Source organism: Vicia villosa, linkage group LG6, assembly GCF_029867415.1.
Source record: "Vicia villosa cultivar HV-30 ecotype Madison, WI linkage group LG6, Vvil1.0, whole genome shotgun sequence".
In the NCBI taxonomy this organism is placed as follows: Eukaryota; Viridiplantae; Streptophyta; class Magnoliopsida; order Fabales; family Fabaceae; genus Vicia; species Vicia villosa.
This window is the reverse complement of record NC_081185.1, coordinates 92,365,963-92,379,193: the sequence shown is the minus strand read 5'-3', so window position 1 is coordinate 92,379,193 and position 13,231 is coordinate 92,365,963. Positions and strand designations below refer to the sequence as shown.

Here is a 13,231-nt window from a genome sequence, read left to right as displayed (position 1 = left end):
TTTCACTCATATCCTATAGTCACGGTCGACAATGTTTGGACAGGAATTTGTTAAGGTTATCTCTATTCAAAGCCTTCCAACCACACTCCTTAGAAAGCTAAAACCTAGGAGTGCTTCGCGCTCAGGGTTCACTTACTAGGAACAATAAGCTAGATCATAATGGATAAGATTTCGGTTCGAATTGTTATGTCATGCGCGTACCCACTTGCACAGTGCATGCATAAGAAATTCTATGAATAGCTCTTCGCATAGGAATACCAAGGTTCAAACAGTCAATACGACTTCAATCATCCTACGAATACTTCGGAATGACACTAGTTTCCATTCATCTAAATACCCAATACCAAGCGCAGTTCTGTGGTATCTCTCGGGGTTAGACAAATCATAACTAGTACGAACCTTAGCTACAACACATCTCGGTTTCACTTGCTTCAACTGTCGCCTAGCGTAGTTCTAGAACTCATTCACAGGTTAGCAAAAACGGGAGTATAGTAGCTCTTCCCCTAATCGGGTATCTAACTTTTTCCCAATTAGAGACTGACATCTTTACTCTTCCAACAATTCTTTATTGGGTAATTCACACACAAATTACGGCTTACCGAAATGACTTGGAGTGAAACATCGCGTTCATCCAAGTACTGCCCACATCACAGTAACCAGGAGATTTAGACTACTTCGCTAAAATTCCCAAAAGTCTTACATCTGACCGGTTCTCAAAACATATCTGCCACTAGCATCGCGATCGGACAACAAATTTCTGATAGCCCCAGACTTCATTCCATCTCAGAATTCCTTATTATAATCCTACTCAAGTTCTTCACGAAATTTACTCCAATACTATCTGGATCCAGATGAGGTCTCACTTCGCCCTATCGGATCTCAGAAACTCCCGACGTCTTAGATCTCTACCATGACAAGGTCGTCAACTACTTCGGCTCAAGTCACTTTGGATCTTACGCGTCCTCGTGGTGGCTCCACCACGATCTCATCTATCGCATATACAGTCACTGAGCTGGCCAGGCTCAATGAATGGATACTACGATAGTAAGAATCGGGCGAGCAACACACACATGTGAGGGAGAAGAGAATTTCTAGTGATGTCTCATGGCAGGGACAAGAATCGACCTGCTCTGATACCAACTGTAACACCCCGTACATATATGTCTAGAATAATATGCGGTAATGTTATTTATGATACAAGAAACATACAAACTAGGTGAAAGACAAGAATTGAGAAAAAAAACCGAATACAACATAAATCTTAATTATAGAGTATCCATGAAGCTTGTCTTCATCATTGCACAGCGGAAAGGTAACTTCTACAGAGGTCTTCCTGCCTTTTACACATCTGCAGCTTCGAAACCGATCATCTAGCAAATTTAACACTTATAACCTGTTCCTGAAAAATAATAATTGGAATGGGGTGAGATTACTAAATCTCAGTGAGTTCCCCTATCTTACGGGTTCACTCAGTTCTACAGGGTGCATGCATCATAAACGGATTCACCTAGAATCCGGGGTTATGCCTCACGTTTAGGTGCAAATACAAACAAGGGTATCACCACAATTGGAAGTCCCTTAACTATCCAATGAGGTGTTCAATAAAACAACAATTCACAATATGCAAACTCACATCCTTATGTGAGGAATCAAGGAGTTATACCCATCTGACTAGGCTACCTCTGCCACGTACCCTCGGTGAGTATCCAAGTACATATATGTCGAAAGACTTGCACAAGCACACCGCACGATGAATTCGGGTCATTCCTATATGGAATTCCACCCGAGATGAGTTAAGTTGTACCATTGCCTACGTGGCATTTACAACCTCATCACCAAGCACGCCAGTGAGTTACCAAGTGGGAAACGCCATTAAAGACCCCGGTCTTGCTTCCACTGCAATGGTATTCATCCTCTGTACGCAGGTGAGTAAACAGGTGCAATATGTCCTTTTCGACGTACAAGCCCACCGGGCGAAAGCCTAGTAACATTGTCTAATTGACGTTACTAGAGGCAAGTAATTCAGTGATTGCCTATATGGCATCACCCACTTACCATACTAATCACGCAGGTGAGTTACCAAGTGGGAAACGCCATTAAAGACCCTCACTTGCTTCCACCACAATAGTAGCTCAGGTAACGCAAAATATACGGATATAGACACGTATATACAACAGGCATAAATGCCAAATCATCCATGGTATATAATACATATCACAAACGCCACACGGGCTACCAATGGGCATCCACATAGTGGGTAAACAGGATTTACTATCCTAGTAGTACGCTTATACTCCGATTCACGCATATTCAACCAAATCAAGTTCACAAAATCAAGCATCCGAACGTCCAACCGGAACGACGGGAAAACAATTTACATTGTATTATATGCACATAATATTAGACAAAGTCCATCGTATAAATATCATGTCAGTTGTACATACTCGTCACATGTGAGTTAAATATGTTTCGATCATGGAATATATGAAACATAATCAGACCATATAATTATTTAGAACGTACATGGACACACATTAGTCTCATAACAAAGAGGCTTCCGATTCCCGACATGGAACGGAACCGCACTCGGGGAATTAAACATACATTTCTTAATTCTATTAATGTTAATCCAATATCATGTAACTAAAAATCCATTTGCCATAACTTTTAAATCAATTAAAAGCATTATATCTAAGCATATTCATAAAGATCATTAAAAGACCTTTCCAACGCTTCCGACCGGGCTTCGTTTCGAGTTGTAGAACTCAAGTTATGGTCGAAACAATAAAGGAATAATTTTCTGTCAGGTGCAATCGATTTGCACCAGTGTGCAATCGATTGCTTGCTGAACCAGAAGCGCAGAATGCCAATTTTTCACAGTGCAATCGATTTGCACTGGTGTGCAATCGATTGCTCACTGAACCAGAGCCAAAAATGACATTTTTACTACATAAGATCAGTTCTAACACTTTCTAATCCATTCCAATCCGAACCCTAACATGTAAAAGCAATTAATACATGTATTATCACTTCAAGAACACATACTCCATCATTAATAAAGCATGCAACAACAATTGATCATTCTAACCCTTGTTCCCAAACATGCAATTGATCACAAAACCCCAATTCTTACCCAAGTTCTAACTATGGAACTCACCTCAAGAACAAATTCTGAACTTGGTGAAGATGGTGATGGAGATTCTGATTTGGTAGATTGAGAATGGAGATGATGTTGATTACCAAACCAAGCTTGATTCTTGAAGCCAAAATCCTCAAAATCTTCTACCAATTGCACATGCATGCTTTTGGTGGAGCTTGAGTCCACACTTCCTCTTCCTTCTTCCTTTCACGTTTCCACCCCTTTCTTTCTTCTTTCTCTAAGTTCTGATTTCTACAAGTCTAACAAGCCCTTTCTTGATGATATACTTACCTTTTGGACCAACAAGCCCCTTTAACTAAATGGTATTTACCATCTTGCCATTTAGTCCACTTCTAACTAAACTAATTAGTTATGCTTATAATATATATTCCATCTATGTCATTTGCACCTCTTGTTGCATAGCTTAGTGACCTCTACCACTCATATGTCAATATCTCTCTAGTGTAATTTGGGTTGTTACATAGAATATAAAAGTCAATGTGAGATCTTCTTTCTTTTGTTTTTTTGTTGCTAGTATTTAAGAATGATTTTGCTTTTCTTTTAGCTTTTTGTTGTAATTGGTCTTTCTTTGAAGCACGTTAAAATTTGAACTATATATTTCTCTTTTGCACAGTGAGAATGTGAAAATGTTCTGTAGAGATATTTTTATAGAGGCAATATTTTAGCTCAAGATTTGAAGATGGAGTTGATTGGTAAAAATGTCACATCCGCAAAACATTAAAGCAACAAGAAATCAAGTTTTTATAAGTATATATATATATATATATATATATATATATATATATATATATATATATATATATATATATATATATATATATATATATATATATATATATATATATATATATATATACCAAATATGGAACTTTAATTTTAAAAATGAGCCATTAATTCAAATTATTTGTTGATTATTAAAAAAATTATATTCAAGTTTGGTTAAATTTTTTCTATTAGTTACTTAATATTAATCTAATATACATAGAATTAAAATAAAAAACTAGTCGAAAGAAAGTTAACACAACTTAACTTCTTTTAATTAAAAAATAAGTTGAGTTCATTTCTAGAATAAAAAATAAAAAATTTGAGAACATATGTGTTGTGTATTATGCATTTTTAAAATTTCTATTATTAAGCAAAATAACCTCTTAATTTAGAAATTGCGAGTATTTAAAAAAAAAAACTATATCAATGAACAAGTAATGATGATATCAAACTTACTCTTGGTTGGATCATTTAAATTTAAAATTGATGGTGAAGCCAATCATGTTGCGGTTTAATCATCACATATCTATTTTTTATTAAAATTCAAATTTTTAAATTATTAGTAATTTTCTCATTAAATTCATCTTTTATTTCAAAAATTAGCACGGTTCAAATTAAATTTTGAAGGTATTGAAAATTTGTCTACTAGAGACTTGTCTTTCGACCATTTCTTTAAACATTCATTATTATCAAAGGAAACAGGCCTAAATTGAAGGATTCAGCGGCCTCGACGTACATGAAGCTCTTTGATTTGATATCAAGAGTACTATTTATTGGCTAGAGTGCGAATTTGTGATAGGAAACATTCGAGAGATATCATGGAAAGGCTAAGGTACATGATTTGCAAGAGAAATAACTATCAAGTATGACTCGACCAGTTTGCTCATCTAAATTAAAAGGTAAAAAAACTCATTTCCTAGAAAAAAGTGAGAATATAATGAATCTTTCTTACTGCCTAATAATAATTAAAATAATAATAATAAAAGAATTAATAATATACATAATAAAATAATAGAAATATTATTTCAAGAAACTATTTCTTTAAAAAAATAAATGTCCATGTCTAAATTTTTGTAGAATTGTATTGGATCGTCTTCCAAACGAACTTAAAATAATTTCTTTTGTTTTTGTTGACATTTTTATCATGAAACTATATAAGAATAAAACATATATTTAATTTTTTTTCTGAAATAGTTAATTAAAATGAAATACACACGTTTAAATTTTCAGGCATTTAACATTCATCCATAGTTTGAAATAGGTGACAAGAATTTACTTTTAAATTATGATTCACTTGTAATAGTCATGTTTAAGGAATTATTTTATTTTTGATAATATATATTATTAGAAAATATAAATTCAAAATACTATAAAGCAATTCATTTTATTTATTTTGATTTATTGAAGGTTATATTAACTTCTCATTCATTACAACAACATTTGCGAATTAGTAATCCCTCGCATTTACCACCTTTTTTATAGCCATCTGTTTCACAACGTTCACGACAATTCTCATTAGACTGGCATCCAGTACCATCTAGACAATGTTTTCCCAAAGGATTTTCCACAGGACTTCTCGCCAAAATTTTCTCACCACTTGATATCCCTGCAACCAAAAAAAGGTTACGTAAATTTCAATTCATTAATTATGTTTTACGAGTTTATTAGATTAGTGTCATACCCCAAATTTTGCCATACCTTTGTCATCTGATTCATTCGCATTAACATTGATCAATTCGTCTGCGTCCATAATAAGTTTCCACTTCGCACGTCGCAATTCAAATCAGTATGAATTTCGCTCTTAATTTGTCATCATTTCAATTAGTAATCATTTTAAGTTTTGCATATTTTTATTAAAATTTTGCATCTTAAGTTCATTCTATCATTTGCATTTTTATTTATAAATTAAATTTTTGTATTTTTGTTTTCTAAATTTTTATTTAAATTGATCTAATGATTAAATTGATATTTAATTGTTATCATTAATTTAAATTAAAATTAAGATAGAAATTAAGATTATTTATAAAAAAAAAAAAGGAAAAAAAACTTCGTTTGCATTAATTTTTATTAGCTACACAAATAAAGCCCATTACATTACCAAGAAAAAATACAACATGGCCCATTAAAACAAACAACAACAAAAAAATTGTTGTTGTTGTTGCTTCTTCTAGAACCGCATGGCACCACCAGCCTGTACAAAACAACAACAAAAAAATAGCTGCTCCACTCTGCCACACCAGTCCAAGAAAACCTGCAGCAACAGTCCAACACTTTCATTAAAATTGGTATGACAATTTCTGCATCAGAAAAGCAACATAAACAGCTTATCAAAGTGTTCAAAATTCTCCAAGAATTCCCCCCAAAACTCATCTCTTCTGACTTATAAAAAGGGACTCACTCTCTCAAGAAAGAGGGGAGGCCACCAACAATAAGCCGAACCTCTGCACATTTTTACACTCAGTATCCTCACTCAAACCAAACCCTTCACACAATTTCACTCATTTGTCCTAGCACAAGCCATCGACCTCACCACCAACCTCTAAACCGAGTCTCAACTCACGCCAACCATTCACACATTACTCAACCTTATAGCCAATATGCAACAGAAGCAACGAAATCTTCAACCACAACCCATCATCATAACACTCACCTCATTAAACTGACAAAAATTTCCACACAACAACCAATTCAAGACAATCAGTGCAAAACCAAAAAAAAGACACTCCGAACATTCACTCGGCAACCACACACAAACACTCAAGCCAAGCCACAGAAACATTGCAGAAAACTCAGAGCAGTGGAAGTAGAAAGCGAAATAAGAAGAGATTAACAGAATCAGAGAAGTTTGAAGTACCCGATTCTTTGCTTCGGTTAGTATGTGATTCTTGCTTTAAATCTCACCAATGTAACTCGTAATTATCCGAAATAACCGATTGGGGATTAGGGATTTCGCTGCTTGCATTTGTTTGGTCAGTAAAGTTTAGTTGCTATGTCGATTGAGTGAGAGACCCCGAGAGAGACGCGAGAATCGCGAAGGAGATGCGAGGGTTGTGCGAGAGAGAGTATCGAAACAGAGATGGAGATCGATAGCTTTTTTATCGTTGTTTTTTTTCCTTCATTCTGTTTTCACGATGAAGCGAGAGAGGAGAGTTTGAATTTGAGAGGAGGCAAAAACGTGAATGAGGAAGATAAGAATCACAGCTTGCCCCTTTCATCTCGTTTAGGGTTTTCTAACAAAACCCAATGGTATGGGCGGATCCGGGTTAAGACCCGGCCTGGTCCAAACCAAACCTTTTTTTTTTTTTTTTTTTGGTTAAGTTATGAAACTGTTAGGGCCAGCAACCTTTCTCTACCAGCACCCCCATGTTTGCATTCTAGCCCATTTATTTTGTTTTTTTTATAGTTCTTATTGCATCCTTTTTTTTAATAATGTTTTAATTTCTTATAATTCTCAAAAATATAAAAAATGTTTGATTGTCATTAGATTTTATTCTTATTGTAATTAAACACCCAAAAATATACTTTATTTCTAAATTTTAGTTTTATTATTAAAATACAAAAAAATTAGAATGATCTCAAAAACTCCAAAAAAGTCAATATACCTTGGTCCAACGCCAAGTCCATACAAATAAACTTCTCGACCCAATGTCGAGTTTTCTTCTTTACAAAATTCTATTCTTTAAACCATACCGAAAGATCGAGTGACAAGAAGTGTACACCTCTTGAATACCTCGATTCTTTTGGATCAAAACTTTTTTTTAAAACTTTTTTTAATCAAAACGATCAAGGGACAAGAAGTGAACACCTCTTGAATACCTTAATCTTTTGAATTAAAATACATTAATCAAATCAAAGTGATCAAGTGACAAGAAGTGAACACCTCTTGAATACCTTGATCCTTTGAATCAAAACACATTATTCAAATCAATAGATCAAGTGACAAGAAGTGAACACCTCTTGAATACCTTAATCTTTTGAATTAAAATACATTAATCAAATCAAAGTGATCAAGTGACAAGAAGTGAACACCTCTTGAATACCTTGATCCTTTGAATCAAAACACATTATTCAAATCAATAGATCAAGTGACAAGAAGTGAACACCTCTTGAATACCTTAATCTTTTGAATTAAAATACATTAATCAAATCAAAGTGATCAAGTGACAAGAAGTGTACACCTCTTGAATACCTTCGATCCTTTGAATCGAACCTTAAAATTAAATCAAAGTGATTAAGTGACAAGGGGTGCACACCTCTTGAATACCTTCAATCCTTTGAACCAAACAATAAAAAATCTTCATTAATTAAATCAAGAGGTTAAGTGACAAGGGGTGAACACCTCTTGAATACCTTGATCTTTTTGAATCAAAAACTCTTTAATCAAACCTAGAGATTAAGTGACCAGGGGTGGACACCTCTTGAATACCTTAATCTTTTGAATTAAAATACATTAATCAAATCAAAGTGATCAAGTGACAAGAAGTGTACACCTCTTGAATACCTTGATCTCTTTAATCAAAATACATTAATCCAAACTTGGACAACAAGTGACAATGGGGCTCGCTCCGGTTGAATACCTTGAGTAAGGGACGCGCTAGGTGAACACCTTGCTCAAATACTTTACTAAACGTCCGCAATCATCCATCCTAAAATCAATCAACAAATTCGTAGTTCTCTTGAACTACGATTGCTCTGATTTTCCCCATTGGGAATACGTAGGCACAAGACACAAACGTCTTGGCGAGCATAATAATAAAAAAAATCTTATCTTTTTCCTCCACAATTAAAAACCAGAAAAAAAACATGTTCTTTCTCTTAATGAAATAAACGTAGACTTAAGCTAACACTCGATTACAAAACGACTAAATGGGTCCCATCGAGTACGATGGAGGCAAGGGGTGCTAATACCTTCCCCTTGCTTAACCGACTCCCGAACCCAAATTTGGTTGCGAAGACCATCTTTGTCCATTTCATTTCATTTGTGGGTTTTATCAATATTTTCCCTTTCCCATTGGAATAAATAAAATTTGGTGGCGACTCTGTTCGATACAATTTCGTGGCGATCATTTTTTTGACCCGCGACAGCTGGCGACTCTGCTGGGGATATCCTAAGAGAGTCAACCCTAATTTAGTTCATTTTGCATTTGAGTGTTTGCTTTTGTTTGTTTATTCTTATGTTCTTTATGCTTATTCTTATATTCTCTATGTTTATTCTTTTGTTGTTTATGTTTATTTAATCTTGCTTTATCGCTTTTATTTTATTTCCGTATATATTCATCTGTGGGTATGGGCATGATATTTGAGTGAAGCTCTCAACCCGAGCTTTTGAAAAACAAGAGAGAAAACATAAGTTAGGAGGTGGTTGTGTAGTGCTAGTCCCCAAGGTGAACACCTTGAATGGCTAATACGAAAACCCCACTTGGAGGAGACTTATTCATGAGATTTGTCATAAGATGGTTCACCCGTCGCATGACGAAAATCTGATTTCGTCGTTAACTTCAAGGACCTTTAGAACCCGTTACATCTATGGTGATGTAGACATCTCTACTATCAAAAATCTTAGAGCCATCATGTGAGGGGATCTTTGGGTAAAGAACATTGAACTATCCCATCATAAGGAGCCTTCCTCATTAGGTTGTGTTTTTTCCCAGATTACATCCATCCATTTAATAACATTGTGTTGCATTCCATGATGTACGTATGCCATTGCATCTCATAAGAGTCACTCTTGCATAAAAAAACCATCACGCATTCGCATTCATTAAACATGCATTTCCCAAAATCCAGCATTCATACCTGTCTTCTGCCAACAGTTAACAAGGCAAGCTGATTCCCCGACATCCCTATCAGACACGTAGTGTTTCCCGAAGAAGAATGGCTGACCAAGAGCAACACAACATGGAAGTTAGGATGGAAATCGATGAGTTGAAGGGAAGCATTACCAAGCTCACTGAGATGATGCAAGTACTAATAGCTAGGGATGCTGAACCCCAAAGAACTGTCATAGCTGAAGTCTCCGAAGCTGTTGAGGATCCCATTCCTGTTCAGAGGCCACCTTCTACATGGCCAGAATTTGGTTTACCACCTGGCTACACTCCCCCATTCGCGAATACTTTGGGAGTAGGACTTTCTACGCAACAAATTGCACCAATACCTGTTATCGGTGAACAGTCACCGATTGTTCACACCACTGTTCAACCTACTTTCAACAATCCTCCTTTTGTCTATCATGTTGAAGATTCCGAACGTGGGGATCAAGAACCCAACCATGAGGTGAAAGAAGTGAAAGAAAAGTACAATGTCCTCGAGAAAAGATTGAAAGTCGTTGAAGGGAATGACATTTTTGGATTTGATACCATGAACCTCTGCTTGGTTTCTGACTTAACTGTGCCTGCAAAGTTCAAAGTCCCTGAGTTCGAGAAATACAAGGGGCATACTTGTCCTAAAGATCATCTGACTATGTACTTTCGTAAGATGGCTGCCTATGCTAACAATGACAAATTGCTTGTTCACATATTTCAAGATAGCTTAGCTGGAGCTTCTCTGAAATGGTACATGAGTTTGAAGAGGGAGCATATCCAAACATGGAGAGATTTAGGTGAAGCTTTCCTGAAACAATACAAGTACAACATGGACTTAGCCCCTGATCGCAGACAACTCCAGATTATGACTATGAGAGATAGGGAAACTTTCAAAGTGTATGCCCAACGCTGGAGAGAGTTAGCTGCTCAAGTCGAACCTCCTCTTGCTGAAAAAGAGCTTACTGGTATGTTTATGGATACCTTGCAGCCAGTCTTCTATGAGAAAATGATTGGAAGTGTCTCTTCTAGTTTTGCTGACCTGGTCACCATTGGAGAAAGGGTCGAAGAAGGCTTGAAAAGTGGCAAGATTGTCAACGCTGCTGAATCATCCAACAACAACCAAGCAAAGAGATTCCCTGGAAGCTTCCATAGAAAAAAGGAAGGTGAAGCTAATGCTGTTGTGACTAGTGGTGAAGGAACTCAGAATCCACAACCCTACCAAGTCCCAACTTATCCACAAGCGCCATTCATGCCTTACTATCAGTATCCGCATGTCGCAGCTGCTCAACATCAACAACCATACTTACCAATGCCATCGCATCAACAACCATGGAATGCTTCTCATCAGAATGTTTTACAAAGTGCTCCTCCGAATTCTCAACAAAGTCAGAATGGACAGAATAATCAAAATAGGCCTCAGAAAGGTCCACCAAAGGAGCCTCGTCGCATCGACCCAATTCCAATGACTTACACCGAATTGTGGCCTGCACTCGTCCATAAGTCGCTGGTAGCTCCTAGGCCAACTAAGGCTCCAACACCACCATTCTCCAAAGGATATAATCCGAATGCTAAGTGTGCTTTTCATAGTGGAGTAGTTGGTCATTCCATTGAAGACTGTTGGGTTCTTAAGGAGAAGGTTCAAGACCTGATCGAGAGCAAGATGCTCACCTTTCGAGATGTTAATCCGAATGTGATCACTAATCCTCTACCTTCGTGAGTGCCAAGACACAAAGGATTCTCCTAAAGCCAGATATCAGACGGGAAAGCTCATCCTTGCTACTGATAGTTACTAGGCCTCTGTCATTCATTTTCAATTTTCCTTGTTTGTGTTGTGCTTTGTTGCATTTTGAATTCTGTAATCCTTAATCGTAATTTTAATGAAATGAGCATTTGCTTTTGTTTTGAATCAATCATGACATTTTCTCTTGCTTTACTTCCGTACCACTTACACAAAATCAAAAATTCAAAGAAATATATATTGCTTTTTTCACTTCACTTTCTGTATCAGCTTCCTATCTGAGCAAGTATTAGAGGGAGGATGACGATAAACGAAATACTCAATTTGCATCAGTGTGCTTTCAAACAAAACTTTGTTGATGATGTACAGGCATTCTTTCAAATCCCCAAACACTGGAGAAATAAAGATGATAATCCCTAGTCAACCCCTTTGAGCCTTAGAAGTAGGTGTTTTCTTTCTGGACGAAATTGAAACCCTTAATCAGAACCTGGGGTAGGGTAGTTGTTCAGTTAAAATGACTAACCATGTGATTTCCGAGAGAATCATTTCATGGGAACCATTCCTGATTAAAGAGTCAATTGTATCCTCTCTTCGTACACAATGTCGAAGTAGTAGTGAACATCCAAAGCCTAAACAGTTGTTTACCTTAGAGCATCAATATGGCAGTCACAATTCTCGAACTTTCATATCATTGAACAAATGTCATACAAGTTTGTTCAAAAAAAAAAAAAAAAAAAAAAAAAAAAAAAAATCCCGCTAAGTCAAAACCTAAAAAGAAGACTTAGGCAAAAAATATTAGGGATACAAAAGTCAAAATAAAAGGAGATCAAAAGATCATAGTCAAAAGAAAAACACGGACAAACTTGTGTGATTTCCAAAAGGAATAGGTGACTGCCACTTTAGGACTCATTGGTTCTCAAACATCGTCTGCAAATTCTCTTGGAACTGATTACTTATGAGAGTCAACTGAACTTAGGACTGAAGAACATCACGAAGAATGGGTGGGTTAAAATCAAAATTTGAGCCTATATCCTTTGTTTCTTAAACCGTGAACCTGGCCAAGTTACAACCTTCAAAAGTCCTAATTGAAGCAAGGTTTCTTTTGAAAGCATACTAAAGCAAGGTTGTGTTAACCTGACTCCTGAATATTTGCTAATCATTTGTTTCGATACCATGATATCACGTCATCTTTCACAACTTGAATTTCAAACTTCCATTGCATCCTCATTAGGATTTATTCATCGAATACCACAGTTGCATTTCAATAAACGATTTGTTTTCAAAACTTGCGTGCACGTCGCATTAAAATTACCATTTTGAATTGAATAGTTTCATCTGCAAATCAGCACTTTCCATCAAGGAAATTCCAACAATGGAAATTATTTGAAGAGTCTAAAGTAGCACCACCAAGTTCATATCACTTCACGAGTCCTTCACTGGGGCAATTCATTTCAAGGTTCCCAAGGAATGGGGCATGTCATCTCAGGATCATCAACTTGAATCCAAAACTTTGTTGAAGCAAATTTCTCCATAGACTCAGCATTCTTGGGCAGATCAAGGCCAAGACTTTTCATTCAAGCAGTCCAAGCAGACTATGCCATACCAAGTAGTCCTCAAACTCAGAATTGGTGTCGGGAATTATGCTTGCACAAACTTCTTACCACAAGACCTTTTCCACTTCACAAAAAAAATCATGACCCTCCGTTGGGGCACATGTCAAAACATTCAAACCATAAAATTCATTCATAGCATGCGTTCATCAAACAT

General features: G+C 36.2%; 1 protein-coding gene across 1 annotated transcript; it reads left to right on the top strand.

Moving 5' to 3' along the window:
- Positions 1-9,799: 9,799 nt before the first annotated feature.
- On the top strand, positions 9,800-11,443 carry LOC131614142 (uncharacterized). Its single transcript, XM_058885768.1, has one exon. It carries the CDS (start codon positions 9,800-9,802, stop codon positions 11,441-11,443), a length of 1,644 nt encoding a protein of 547 aa, XP_058741751.1.
- Positions 11,444-13,231: the final 1,788 nt, after the last annotated feature.